At 43.0% G+C, this 14,024-nt stretch overlaps 1 protein-coding gene across 1 annotated transcript in view; it reads right to left on the reverse strand.

Moving 5' to 3' along the window:
- Nucleotides 1–14,024, reverse strand: part of ddx11 (DEAD/H-box helicase 11) — a 44,167-nt gene that overhangs the window by 20,913 nt on the left and 9,230 nt on the right. The window contains 8 exon segments of the mRNA NM_001170825.1: nt 585–737; nt 881–1,080; nt 1,177–1,264; nt 2,368–2,475; nt 3,866–3,911; nt 8,820–8,974; nt 11,598–11,684; nt 12,331–12,534. Of these exon segments, the coding sequence (NP_001164296.1) occupies nt 585–737; nt 881–1,080; nt 1,177–1,264; nt 2,368–2,475; nt 3,866–3,911; nt 8,820–8,974; nt 11,598–11,684; nt 12,331–12,534 (1,041 nt within the window).

Raw genomic sequence — 14,024 nt, forward strand, 5'->3', positions numbered from 1 at the left:
AATATGGGCTTTAAGTCTGCAGGCAAAGAAGGACATATGTCACTGACCCAGCTATGCAGTTATTATAACGATGACAAAAAACAAAAAGGAAGCCCCATCCCCATGATCAATTACTTCAGAAAGAACATACTACAAAGCCAAACCTATGGAGAGCTTACCAATATTAGCCATTACAATCAGTGCACATGAGAATGCATTCAATTCACCCAACCCTCTCTTCTCCCCAAGAATGCCCAACATTTAGCCACTGAACTAGCTGGGTGAGGAGACAGAGGCTCAATATCCCTGTTACAAAACATGCCCTGTGTTGTGAAAACCAATATCCAAGTACTCCTGTGAAGGGGTGGGCCAAGCCCACTGGACACCCTAGGCAACCCGGTCGGCTACCTTGCCCCCGCAACCTCCCCCCTCCAAATATGTGTTCGCTCCCGTGCACATTCGCAATGCCATTGGGGGGGTGGGGGGAGTCATTGCGCCCTCATTGTTGCGCCCCCTAGGCAGGTACCTCTTCTGCCTACTGCTAGTTCTGGCCCTGGTTACTTCCCTCTGCATCCAATCATTGGGAGAGAACCTGGTAGACTCACCTGGGCACCAGACACCTGGGAACTGTACATGCAGGTGATGGTATCAATCAGATTATGAGCTTCATCAATAATCACCACTTGATCCTTTAGTTTGATCCCTGAAGCTTTCCTTGATGATTCATGGAGGAGCATCTGATATGGTAGAACCACAACCTGGAATTTTTGAGTTGAGTTGGCAGAGAGATTGTTTACATTTACATTAGGACCTAACCAATCCTCAACAAAAACATCTCCATTATACAGCCAGAGTCTCTTAAATACAATAAAATACATTCATCTGATCAATCAGCTCTCACCTGAGCAGTAGGTATGGCATAGCGGCTTGAATAGTAAGGACACGCCTTTACCTCCCGTGCCAGGGACACCAGCTGCTCAATGTCCTTAACTTCAACCAAAGTCTCATCTCGTAAGAACTGCATTTGTTCATAGGAATAAAAAGGACAAGCGGCACGGCTCTCTTGCCTTTTTTTCCTTTCTGGCTCCTTGTTTTTCTTCTCTAAGACAATGAGAAGTGAATTACATTCCAGCTGTAATTAGTTTTTCAGTTCTATAACACACAAAGACCCATGTAGTTACAGGCATCACTACTCACCATGTTTGTTCCTTTGCATCTCCATGCAGCGATCATTGATGAGCTGAACATTTCCCAGCCTTCGGACATCGTCATTCACACACATATTCTGCAAGGTATAGCAAAATAAAGTATTACTCTGCATTCTGAGCATATAATTCAGCAAGGTGGTAGCCATGTACAAGGACATTGCCATCTATTTTGAGAGATGTTTAAATACTTTCATCTAAAATTTTCAGAGCAAGAAAAGCGAAGGGAGAATTGAGCTGAATATAATCAGGTTTTTTATTTATTATTTTTTGATTTTGCAATGAAAGTATATTGGAGTTTTCTTTATAAGTAAGGAATCTGAAAAAGGAATTTATTTATTTTTTTTACTTTTATTTATTGTTTGTTTTATTTATAATGCAGCAGCCAACATTTTCTCAGACTGTTTTGCACACAATAAGCTGGCCATACACGGGCCAATTCGGTTGCTTATCAGCCCGTGTAGGGGCAAAAACGACTGGCCTGCCCGACCGATATCTGGACTGAAATCGGGCAGATATCGATCGGCAGGATAAAAAAAATCAGTCGGATCAGGGACCGCATCGGCTCGTTGATACGGTCCCCGAAACCAACTTCGTCTATTCCAGTCGTTATAATTCGATTGTTTGGCCCCAGAGCAAAACGACCAAATTAGCCTGAATTCCCCCGATATCGCCCACCTGTAGGTGGGGATATCGGGAGAAGATCAGCTCGCTTGGCAACCACGCCAGGTGAGCGGATCTTTACGTGTATGGCCACCTTTAGGCTGCTGTACCATGGAGCAATTAGTCGCCCACAACAAATCTCTGCTATCATGGCAACTAACCATTTCGAAATGCCTTTCCAAAAAGGAATCGCTTCCTTCGCATCACTTCAGTTTTTTGAAGTTGCGTAAAGTTTCCCCCTGCAGGCAACTTCGGCATTTAAGAGCAGTTAGTCGCCCGCGAGAGATCTATTGTGCTCTGTGGAACTTCAGCCTAATTTGCTGAAGAAAAAAATGCCATACTGAAAAGGAAAGAATACCATATTGTTAGTGCAGATCGGCTTAAAAGCCTAACACGTCTAAAATGGTTTGAATGGCACTTTCTCCTGTATCATCTTCACACTGAGAAAATGACAGGTTGTGGAAGAAAAATGATTACTAAAAACAGCTTTCAGGCAGCAATAGCTCAGGGATGGTGGTACCTGCCGTGATCCAAGAGACACCAGCCTTGTCTGCTTGCCAAATGGACTCTTCTGAACCTCATGGACAAATTGAGAGAGCTGCGAGTGCGTCCGACTACAGTAGTAAATCTGTACAGGGTGATTCACAAAGGAGAATGTTAAAAATACATTATTGTGGTTCATATTAAAAAGCACAATTTTTATGATAAATGTTAAATCTTTTCCACCTGATTTAATTGTGGGGGGGGCTGCCAGTTTAAAGTGATATGATTTTATTCCAGTCCAAACATCCTTGTGGCACAAATGACAGTGCTTGCTCCTTTTGTGTTATGCCAAAATGATGAAAAGTAGGACTGCAAGTGACAGATCTAAGACAATTTCCAGCAGACACAACAGATAAGGAACATTACACATGAAAGTTTCATATACACTTCCTAAATGAAGGCCTATCTCCTTATTAAATGCATTTGACAGGCCTTCTAAGGGTGAAGACACACGGAGCTACTAGTAGCAGCTACTTGTCGTGGCTACAGAAATAGACAATGCTGATCATTTACTGATATTCGTCTCTACGTGTGTTTTAGCAGAGGCAATTCTCAGTATTGTCTGTGGCAGGGGATTTTCTAGAGTTTAGTAGCAGTGAAAAAGTAGCTGCTACTAGCTCAGTTTCACCCTCAAGTGGATCTGGCTGGAATATGGCAGGGTCATCAGGGAGCTTTTGAGCATATTCTGTATCAACAAGAACTACAAATAAAATATAATTGTGGCTCTATATAGATAAACGATAATGATTGCCGTGCTACTTATGAGACCTAAAGTGTAAAGGTGGCCATACATTGTAGAATCTGCTCGCTTGGCGCGGTCGCCAAGCACGCAGATCTACTCTCGATATGCCCACCTATGGGTGGGTGATATCGGGCTAATTAGATTGTTTAGCCCTAGGGCCGAACAATCAAATTAAACATCGGGCATAGGCACCGTGGTTCAGGGACCACATCAACGAGCCGATGCAGTCCCCGATCCGACGTAAAAATCAAACCTGCCCAATTGAGATTTTGGGGAGGCCCTTTGTTGGTGGCCAAACAGGCAGATTAAAGTTGCTGATTTGAGTCATTTAGACTGTATATGGGGACCCCGAAAGTGCCCCACACCAATCGATATTTGGCCAAAAATCAGGCAGGTTTGATTTTCTAATCGGATTGGGGGCCGCATCGGCTCATTGATGCGGCCCGCAGCCTGATGGCTCCTATGCCTGTTGGAATTTGATCAGTTAGCCCTAGGGCCAAACAATTATGTTAGCTCAATATCGCCCGCTAAAGGTAGGCATATCGGGGAAAGATTTGCTTGTTTGACGACCTCGCAAAACTAGCAAATCTTAGCGTGTATTGCCAGCTTTACTCTTTCAATAAATGAGTACAGTACATAACTTATCATTCAGGGTAATAGGTAGTTTTTGATACCAGTATTGTTTGAGTTGCAGACAACATTATTTTATCATTTTTTAGCCGCATTTCCCAACCTTGGTCACGTGCTCTTCTTCCAAATCTTCCTCGTCTTCAAGCCTGCTGATAAAGATTTAAATGTGAAAATCTGACAGTGAAAAAAAGCAGAGCAAACTTTTATTTCAATCATTTTGCAGCCTCTGGGCTAAAAGCATAAAAACATCAGATGCCACTTCACCATAACAGATATAGGGATCACTAGTGCATTCAATGCAATTTATTGTCTATGTAATTATTATTTATTGTCCACCGGCAGGGGAATGTGCATGTTGGAGCTGTAGGGAGTGTATGGCGGGTTATACCTTTATTTTATATCTGCATTATATTATATATTATGTATATTTATAATTATAGGGAATGTTGTTTGCTAATATAGCACAAGGAGTGTGCCACGCAACGGTGCAAACAGTAATTGAATTGTATATAGCTAACTTACATTGCCAGGGGGTTGCATGCTATTTGTTTATGCCTAAACAACAAAATCACCATAAGTGGGGGTGTGATTTTCCCGTATAAGAGAACCTAGATGTCTGGACTTAGTAGACAGCCAGGATTGAGGGGACAGCCTTGTAACATCTTATGCTGGTTCCCCATGCCTCTATTTTTATCTAACTTCATCTATGCTGTATCTTGTTCACTAAACAAGCAATAAATATACCTATTTTTAAATAAAATACTACGACCCTAAAGATTATCAATATACCCCTAGCCACACAACTGAGTGGGCACTTCTATTAGTAGTAATTATGCTTTAAATCTGTAAGCGGTAGCCTAATACTTCAGACAGGAGCTACATCTGCAACATTTAGTTCCTTATGAGCATATAACTTGTTTTCTTATCTATTTGGCTAACATTATAATACCATATAAAACACAGGAATCCTGAAAACTATAGCCTTATAAATGGTGCTCAGTGATGTCATCAGTTATGTAGGAGGGAACAAGATAAGAAACTCCTCCCTCTCTAGCTATACCCGTCAGTGCAGCCAGCTTAGGCTGTGTTTTGCATGACAAAGGAAGTAACCAGGAAAATGTGACCATAATAACCATAATAATAATAACAACAACAACCATAATTAGAACATGGCAGAAGGTGCAAGGAGGATTCCACTTCCGAGGGAGGGAAGCCCTGTTGCCCCCCTAGCCATTGAGGAGAAAGAGACTTAAGCTGGCCATACATGGGCAGATCCGCTCGTTTGGCGATGTCGCCAAGCGAGCGGATCTTCACCCGATATCCTCACCTATGGGTGGCGATATCGGGGAGGCATGTAGGCAAAGTCGATCGTTTGGCCCTGGGGCCAAACGATCGAATTCTGCACGCGGCAATGGGGCAGTCGGTTCGGGGACCGCATCAACGAGCTGATGCGGTCCCCGACCCGACTGGATTTTCTAACCTGGCCGATCGATATCTGGCCAATTTCAGGCCAGGCCCCTCGATTCTGCCCCTACACGGGTTGTTTATGTTCTTAATCAGGTATATGTTGACCCTAGGTAACTAAGGGGTTAATGATATGTTTTATTGGTGGGTGTGTCCCTCTGGGGGTGGGAAAAGTGAATAAATACTGGTGGTGGTTTGGGTTGTAAACTCAGCTTCTGAGGAAGTGGCATGTTGGCCACGAAACGCGTCAAGCTGGATGGGTGAGGACGCTTTCTGTATGCTTTTAAAATGATGAAATAAACATGTACTTTTATTAATTTGGCTACCCGGTGCTCCGCTACATTTTCTATTTACCTACACGGGCCGATAAGCTGCCAAATCGGTCCAAGGGACCGATATCGGCAGCTATAATTGGCCCGTGTATGGGGACCTTTAACGTTGAGAAACGCAAAATCTCTCACAATAGCTTGGGACAGTGGGGACATACCAAAGCTGTCCCCTGGAGACAATAAAGGGTGGGCAGGAAGTGGAGCTAGAATTAGACCCCCGCTGCCTGCAGAACCTTGCATACAAAACATGCGTTAGATGCCGCAAAGGCGTCAAATTTGTAGAACTTAAGGAATGAATGGAAGACCAACTGGAAAATGAGGTTCAATGTTGACAAGTGCAAAGTTATGCACTTTGGTAGGAATAATATAAACGCAAACTATCTACTGAATGGTAGTGTGTTGGGGGCATCCTTAATGGAGAAGGATCTAGGGGTTTTTGTAGATAACAAGTTGTCTAATTCCAGGCAGTGTCATTCTGTGGCTACTAAAGCAAATAAAGTGCTGTCTTGTATAAAAAAGGGCATTGACTCAAGGGATGAGAACATATTTTTGCCGCTTTATAGGTCCCTGGTAAGGCCTCACCTTGAGTATGGGGGGCAGTTTTGGGCTCCAGTCCTTAAGAAGGATATTAATGAGCTGGAGAGAGTGCAGAGACTGCAACTAAACTGGTAAAGGGGATGGAAGGGTTAAACTATGAGGTTAGACTGTCAGGGTTGGGGTTGTTTTCTCTGGAAAAGAGGCGCTTGCGAGGGGACATGATTACTCTGTACAAGTACATTAGAGGGGATTATAGGCAGTTGGGGGATGTTCTTTTTTCCCATAAAAACAATCAGCGCACCAGAGGTCACCCCTATAGATTAGAGGAACAGAGCTTCCATTTGAAGCAGCGTAGGTGGTTTTTCACGGTGAGGGCAGTGAGGCTGTGGAATGCCCTTCCTAGTGATGTGGTAATGGCAGACTCTGTTAATGCCTTTAAGAGGGGCCTGGATGAGTTTTTGAACAAGCAGAATATCCAAGGCTATTGTGATACTAATATCTACAGTTAGTATTACTGGTTGTATATATATAGTTTATGTATGTGAGTGTATAGATTGGTTAGTATAGGTTGTGTGTGCTGGGTTTACTCGGATGGGTTGAACTTGATGGACAATGGTCTTTTTTCAACCCTATGTAACTATGTAACTATGAATGGAAGACCAAGTGGCAGCTTAGGCCTGATTTCTGCAAGACTAGAAGTACTGACAGATCTGGTAGAGTTTGCTTTTGTTAGTTGGGGAGCCGGCTAAAGAGGGAATGGTAATCTCCTGATTGACGTGAAACTTGGTCACCACCTTAGGGAAGAAGGACGGCACAGTGCGTAGTACCGCCTTGCCCATACATAAATATGCTTAGTTCCAAAATGCACCAAGCTGAGGAAAACCACCTTCCGTGTGAGCCAGCAATGGGGCATGGAAAATAGTAGCTCAAATGGGCGCTCTCAGAAGCTAGTTGAGGATTAACCCTCAATGGCTTTCCAAAAGGTGGCTCTGCGTGTGGGGTTGACTGGGGTGGGGAAGAGAGGAACCACTCTGGAGGGGGAGGCTGGAACTCAATGGAATAACCGTGAACCTTTGATCTTCGGATGCGGGCTGCTAGTGTTCTGCCTCCTACAGGTAGAAGCTATACCTACTGTCTTTGTGTCCCCAATCTATTGTGAGAGAAACAAAATATACCTCATATACCCACTGTGGTATAATTATGAGGACAGTAAAAGTTACAAAGAAGTTTCATTATTCCTTATATGTAATATAAAGCCTACAGCTGTGTGCCTTTATATGGGCACAGAACCCCTCAGTGACTGCTAATATCCTTATCATTTACAGTAGGGGGTACATTATCCCTTATAATACATGAGTGATACTCAGAGTTCCCTGTATAACTCAGCCTGCAGCCTTGTGCCTTTATATGGGCACAGAACCCCTCAGTGACTGCTAATATCCTTATCATTTACAGTAGGGGGTACATTATCCCTTATAATACATGAGTGATACTCAGAGTTCCCTGTATAACTCAGCCTGCAGCCTTGTGCCTTTATATGGGCACAGAAGCCCTCAGTGACTGCTAATATCCTTATCATTTACAGTAGGGGGTACATTATCCCTTATAATACATGAGTGATACTCAGAGTTCCCTGTATAACTCAGCCTGCAGCCTTGTGCCTTTATATGGGCACAGAGCCCCTCAGTGACTGCTAATATCCTTATCATTCACAGTAGGGGGTACATTATCCCTTATAATACATGAGTGATACTCAGAGTTCCCTGTATAACTCAGCCTGCAGCCTTGTGCCTTTATATGGGCACAGAACCCTCAGTGACTGCTAATATCCTTATCATTTACAGTAGGGGGTACATTATCCCTTATAATACATGAGTGATACTCAGAGTTCCCTGTATAACTCAGCCTGCAGCCTTGTGCCTTTATATGGGCACAGAAGCCCTCAGTGACTGCTAATATCCTTATCATTTACAGTAGGGGGTACATTATCCCTTATAATACATGAGTGATACTCAGAGTTCCCTGTATAACTCAGCCTGCAGCCTTGTGCCTTTATATGGGGGGCACAGAACCCCTCAGTGACTGCTAATATCCTTATCATTTACAGTAGGGGTACATTATCCCTTATAATACATGAGTGATACTCAGAGTTCCCTGTATAACTCAGCCTGCAGCCTTGTGCCTTTATATGGGCACAGAACCCCTCAGTGACTGCTAATATCCTTATCATTTACAGTAGGGGGTACATTATCCCTTATAATACATGAGTGATACTCAGAGTTCCCTGTATAACTCAGCCTGCAGCCTTGTGCCTTTATATGGGCACAGAACCCCTCGGTGACTGCTAATATCCTTATCATTTACAGTAGGGGGTACATTATCCCTTATAATACATGAATGATACTCAGAGTTCCCTGTATAACTCAGCCTGCAGCCTTGTGCCTTTATATGGGCACAGAACCCCTCGGTGACTGCTAATATCCTTATCATTTACAGTAGGGGGTACATTATCCCTTATAATACATGAGTGATACTCAGAGTTCCCTGTATAACTCAGCCTGCAGCCTTGTGCCTTTATATGGGCACAGAACCCCTCACTGACTTTTAATATCCTTATAAATGACAGTAGGGTATACATTACCCCTTATAATACACGTTACTCAACCCCAGCGCTGTAATTTCAGTTGAACCCTTTAAGCACAGGATAAAGAGACAGCAATATCATACTCTGGCCCTTTCTTTGTCTCCTCATCACTTTCATATTCAACAAGGAGCAGTTCTTGCTCTTCCTGATCCAGTTCTAGTGCTTCCTTCTCCCCTCCACCAGAAAGGATCTGCTGACTGAGCTGCAGAAGGCGCATTGTCTCATCATCTTCCTCCCTCTGTAACAGGCAAGAAGGAAAAATGAGATCCAATGTGAGACTTGAGCTAATAGCACAGATAAAATAACACTTCTCTGACAAAATATTTCAGCCAGCAGAGAAATGCTGAAAAGTTAAACACCTCTGCTCTGAATAGAAACCACATGTGACAGTACCAAGGATACCAATGGGGCCTTGAGCTCCCCAGAAATTCCATCACAATTATGAAAGTGGGTGCAGGCAGTCCATTAGGAAAGCTGGGGGCCCAACAAAAGCTATGCACAGTGGCAGCATAACGTACCCTTTCCCCCCCACCAAAAATAATCTTCCACAGCCTGATGAAAACCCACTGCCCAATTACGTGATGCTATTAAAGGCAATTGAAAAATGTTTTGTATGGAATGACGACCATTTTTATGTACAGAGTAACCCAGGCCCTTGCTCTTTCAATTACTTGTGAGACCACTTTCATTTTAGCCTTTGCTTGCTCTTTTTTGTACATGAACACTAGGCGGTGTGATAACCATTGATAAGCTGCCGGCCCTTCAAGCCACAGAATTCAATTGTTGGCACCTGGGACATCCCGCCTGTGGTGCAGGAAAAACATACAATGGGCCTGATTCACTAAAGTGCGATAAAATGTGCGCTATTTTTAGCGTGCGCTATAAATTTTACCGCGTCTTAATTTTGGCGATTTTTCGCACGATTCACTATAAGCATACTTGCGCTTTTTTACGCGCGATATTGCATGCGTTATTTAACTCACGAAGACTATTTAAATGCGGTATTTGCCGGTACATGCGCTAAATTACGCACGCGAATAGTCGCCGCATGGTAGCATAGAAATAGTGTATAAAAATTGTCGCCACATATAAATGGTGTATATAAATAGTAGCCACATATAAATAGTAGCATATAAATAGCAGATTCTTATAAATAGTAGCCACTAGTGATGAGCGAATGTGTTCTGGTTTCTTTAGTGAAAAATAAGCAAATCTTTCGAAAGATCCACGAAATGGCAAAAATGTTGTGCGGGCAAAAAATTTTTTATTTTTTGACGCTTGTATAAATTTTTGGATGTGCTTTGAATTTTTGCATGGCGAATTTTTTCATGCGTTTTGCCATTGGCGGATTGTTTTGCGAAACGCATGAAAAAATCCGCCGCGAAAAAATTCAACGCACGTCCAAAAATTCGCTCCGAATCCATGCCTGGCGAAACATTTCATCACTTGTAGCCAAATATAAATAGTCGCACAAATGAACGCACGCCATGTTAGCCATACACGCCAATACTTGCGGAAAATTACTGTATTAAAAATGAACATTTCGCTGCAAACTGGCGGCTGCGTCACTCTGGGGGAAACACAGACTTCAATAAATAACACTGCAAAGTCCATATTTTATTGCAAAAAACTCATTTACTGTACTTTTCTATAATTATCGCCTGCCTGTAGTAGGTGTTAATTTTGAGTAAAAAGACACAGACTTGAATAAATAACACTGTAAGTCCATATTTTATTGCAAAAAACTAATTTACTGTACTTTTCTATAATTTTTCGCCTGCCTGTAGTAGGAGTTAATTTTCGCATAGCCGAATGCAATATTTAGCGCGCAAAAGTTATAGTGAATCATGCGATCGTATTCTTTTCAGCGCGGAAAATAACGCATGCGGTAAAACTAGCGCGAGAAATACCGCATGCAAAAAATGGCGTCTTTTTTACCGCAAAAAAGCGTGCGATAATTTTTATCGCACTTTAGTGAATCAGGCCCAATATTTGTTACTAGGGAATGGATGCATGCTAAATAAAAGTGGCAGTGAGGGAGACCACAAAAAAACAAGAACACCAAGCTAAAAAAAGAAAAATAATGCCTATGTTTTCCTATACAGTGGATTAACAGTGTTTCTTTCTAGTGTTAATACATAATGGCTTAAGGGCAGGGGTACACGGGGAGATTAGTTGCGCCGCGACAAATCTCTGTTGTTGCGGGCGACTAATCTCCCCACAATGCCATCCCACCGGCTAGAATGTAAATTGCCGGTGGGATGGCATCCGCGGCGCCGCAATTTGCCGAAGTCTCCAAAGTTGCCTTGAGAGGAAGCTCCTGTGACTTCGGCAAATCGCGACGACATGTATGCCATCCCACTGGCAATTTACATTCTAGCCGTTGGGATGGCATTGCTGGGAGATTAGTCGCCCGTGTCAACAGAGATTTGTCTCAGCGCGACTAATCTCCCCGTGTGTCACGGACAATAGTGGTGCTCATCTGAACCTTGACAGTAACCAATTACATTTTTGCTTTTGTTGTTCTACTTGCAGCTGGTAAAAAAAGAAAATCACTAACTGGCTACTATGAATGACTGCTTCAGTACAAATTCTTAGATATATCCAGCTCTGATCACAACCCCCAGGGCAGCATAGTGGCTCCTAAAACATTGGGCTTTCCCCCGCATAGGGGGGGAGGCTCAGCCTGAATGCTATGAAATTATAAATACCTATTTGCTGTCCTACATTCAGCTGCAAGGTTCCATTTTGGGAACGTCACAAAGCTGCCACCCTAGACACCAGCCCAGGGGTTCTGATATAGAAAATGCATCACTGACTGTGTTCTGGCCAATAACACTAAGGAAAAGCAGATTTGTTACCTTTCTCTTTGAAGCAAACTTCAGCTGAACATTGTGTTTCATTTGTTTCAAATGCTCCTCTCGCTTTTTCCTCCGCAACTGCTCTTCCTAAATAATGAGATCAGCCAACTCATTTAAAGCCAATACCTTTATCGCAGTGGCAGTCATTAGGCCCCGTAGCAGAATAATTTCTAGTCCCCAACTCTGGGAATACTATCCTCTAGAGACGGAGACTAATACATGTGCCTTCGGCTTTTCAAACTTGCTCGGAGTTTCTTTGCAAGGCAACTTTGGCCAACTTCCGAAATCAGAAGTAACACATACGTTTTCACCGGTAGGAAAGCATTCAGAGAAGATTAGTTGCCACCACTAAAGGAGATTAACTCCAGGGCCCGCAGCACTCAGTTGTCTATAATTATGCCCCCGCTTAATAGAACTGACAGTGCATGATCTGATTAAAACTGTTGCTTACATCGTATATAAATGTGCCCCCAGCTTGCATTAAATCCTGATACACAAATCAATTTTCATAATTTATCAAGGAGTGCATATGATAATGTACTGTGAAAACATAATGTGATTCTAAATAATGCCTCTTTAATCAACTCAGCAGGGAAGAATGAGCAAGCAACGAACAAAACACAGAACTGAGGAATTATAAAGATATGAATTTTACACTGAGCATATAATAGAGAGAACGATCCTGCAACTTCCCATGAAATCCCAACTACACAAAGGTCATTAACCAAGTCACCTTTATCTTGTTCTTTATATCCATCTCCTCTTTCATCTGCACGAACTGAGCGATCCAATCAGGTTCTGTGGAAGAGGCAGACGTGTCTTTTTCTTTCAACTCTGTGTCGGCTACAGAAAGTGCTTGAGCCTCTTCTTGTCTCTTTTTCGTCTCAAAATCCTGGAGCCAGGTCAGGGCCCCGCAGATCAGACTCAAAGATTTTCCCTAAATGTCAAAAAAGGACAATAATTGTTAACAATGTTGATGTAATTTACCATATAGCTAGCCAAACACCTAAATATCTGCTCATTTGGTAATGCCTAATTGGGCCACACACTAATGAGACCACATAAGGCTGATCCACTCATTTGACCCTAGGCCAAGAAATGGTCTTTCTCCTGGCTAATTTTTGAAAGGGTACCATACATGGACCAATAAGCTGCTGACTTGGTCTGCAGGGGCTGAGACTGCAGCTTTAATCATTCTGTGCATATTATTATTTATATTAAATATTTATATTATATAAAATCAAGTTATGGTTCCACATTTTCACAACACACATCTTGGCTGGCTCTTTAGACCAGACAGTGATATCTAGGGAGAGGGAAATTATATTCAAGGGTGGTGTGATGGTGTAATAGGGTGAGAAGATGACATAAGAGACAGGGTTTGGACAGATCGGGGGTCCCAGAGGCAGAGTTTTATCCAAGCTGCAGAACTCTGAAACCTTGACAGACAAATCTGACCCAGACAGCCCAAAGAAGTCAGACAGGAGCAGAGACTGATGAGTGATCTCTGTAAAGTACTGTGGAATATGTTGACGCTATATAAAGGATAATAATAATTATATAATGATATATTTGAACCTCAGAAATGTAACATAGTAAGTTAGGTTAAAAAAAGAAACACGTCCATCACGTTCAACCATAATGCCTATATATAACCTGCCTAATTGCTAGTTGATCCAGAGGAAGGCAAAAAACCCCATCTAAAGCCTCTCTAATTTGCCGCAGAGGGGAAAAAATACTCCAAGATGGCAATCGGACCAGTCCCTGGGGCAACTTGTAATAAGAGCTATCTCCCCTACCCCTGTATTCCCTCACTTGTACTGAGAGCTATCTCCCCTACCCCTGTATTCCCTCACTTGTACTGAGAGCTATCTCCCCTACCCCTGTATTCCCTCACTTGTACTGAGAGCTATCTCCCCTACCCCTGTATTCCCTCACTTGTACTGAGAGCTATCCCCCCTACCCCTGTATTCCCTCACTTGTACTGAGAGCTATCTCCCTACCCCTGTATTCCCTCACTTGTACTGAGAGCTATCCCCCCTACCCCTGTATTCCCTCACTTGTACTGAGAGCTATCTCCCCTACCCCTGTATTCCCTCACTTGTACTGAGAGCTATCTCCCCTACCCCTGTATTCCCTCACTTGTACTGAGAGCTATCTCCCCTACCCCTGTATTCCCTCACTTGTACTGAGAGCTATCTCCCCTACCCCTGTATTCCCTCACTTGTACTGAGAGCTATCCCCCCTACTCCTGTATTCCCTCACTTGTACTGAGAGCTATCTCCCATAACCCCTGTATTCCCTCACTTGTACTGAGAGCTATCTCCCATAACCCTGTATTCCCTCACTTGTACTGAGAGCTATCTCCCATAACCCTGTATTCCCTCACTTGTACTAAGAGCTATCTCCCCTACCCCTGTATTCCCT

The sequence above is a fragment of the Xenopus tropicalis genome, chromosome 3, assembly GCF_000004195.4.
Source record: "Xenopus tropicalis strain Nigerian chromosome 3, UCB_Xtro_10.0, whole genome shotgun sequence".
Taxonomy (NCBI): Eukaryota; Metazoa; Chordata; class Amphibia; order Anura; family Pipidae; genus Xenopus; species Xenopus tropicalis.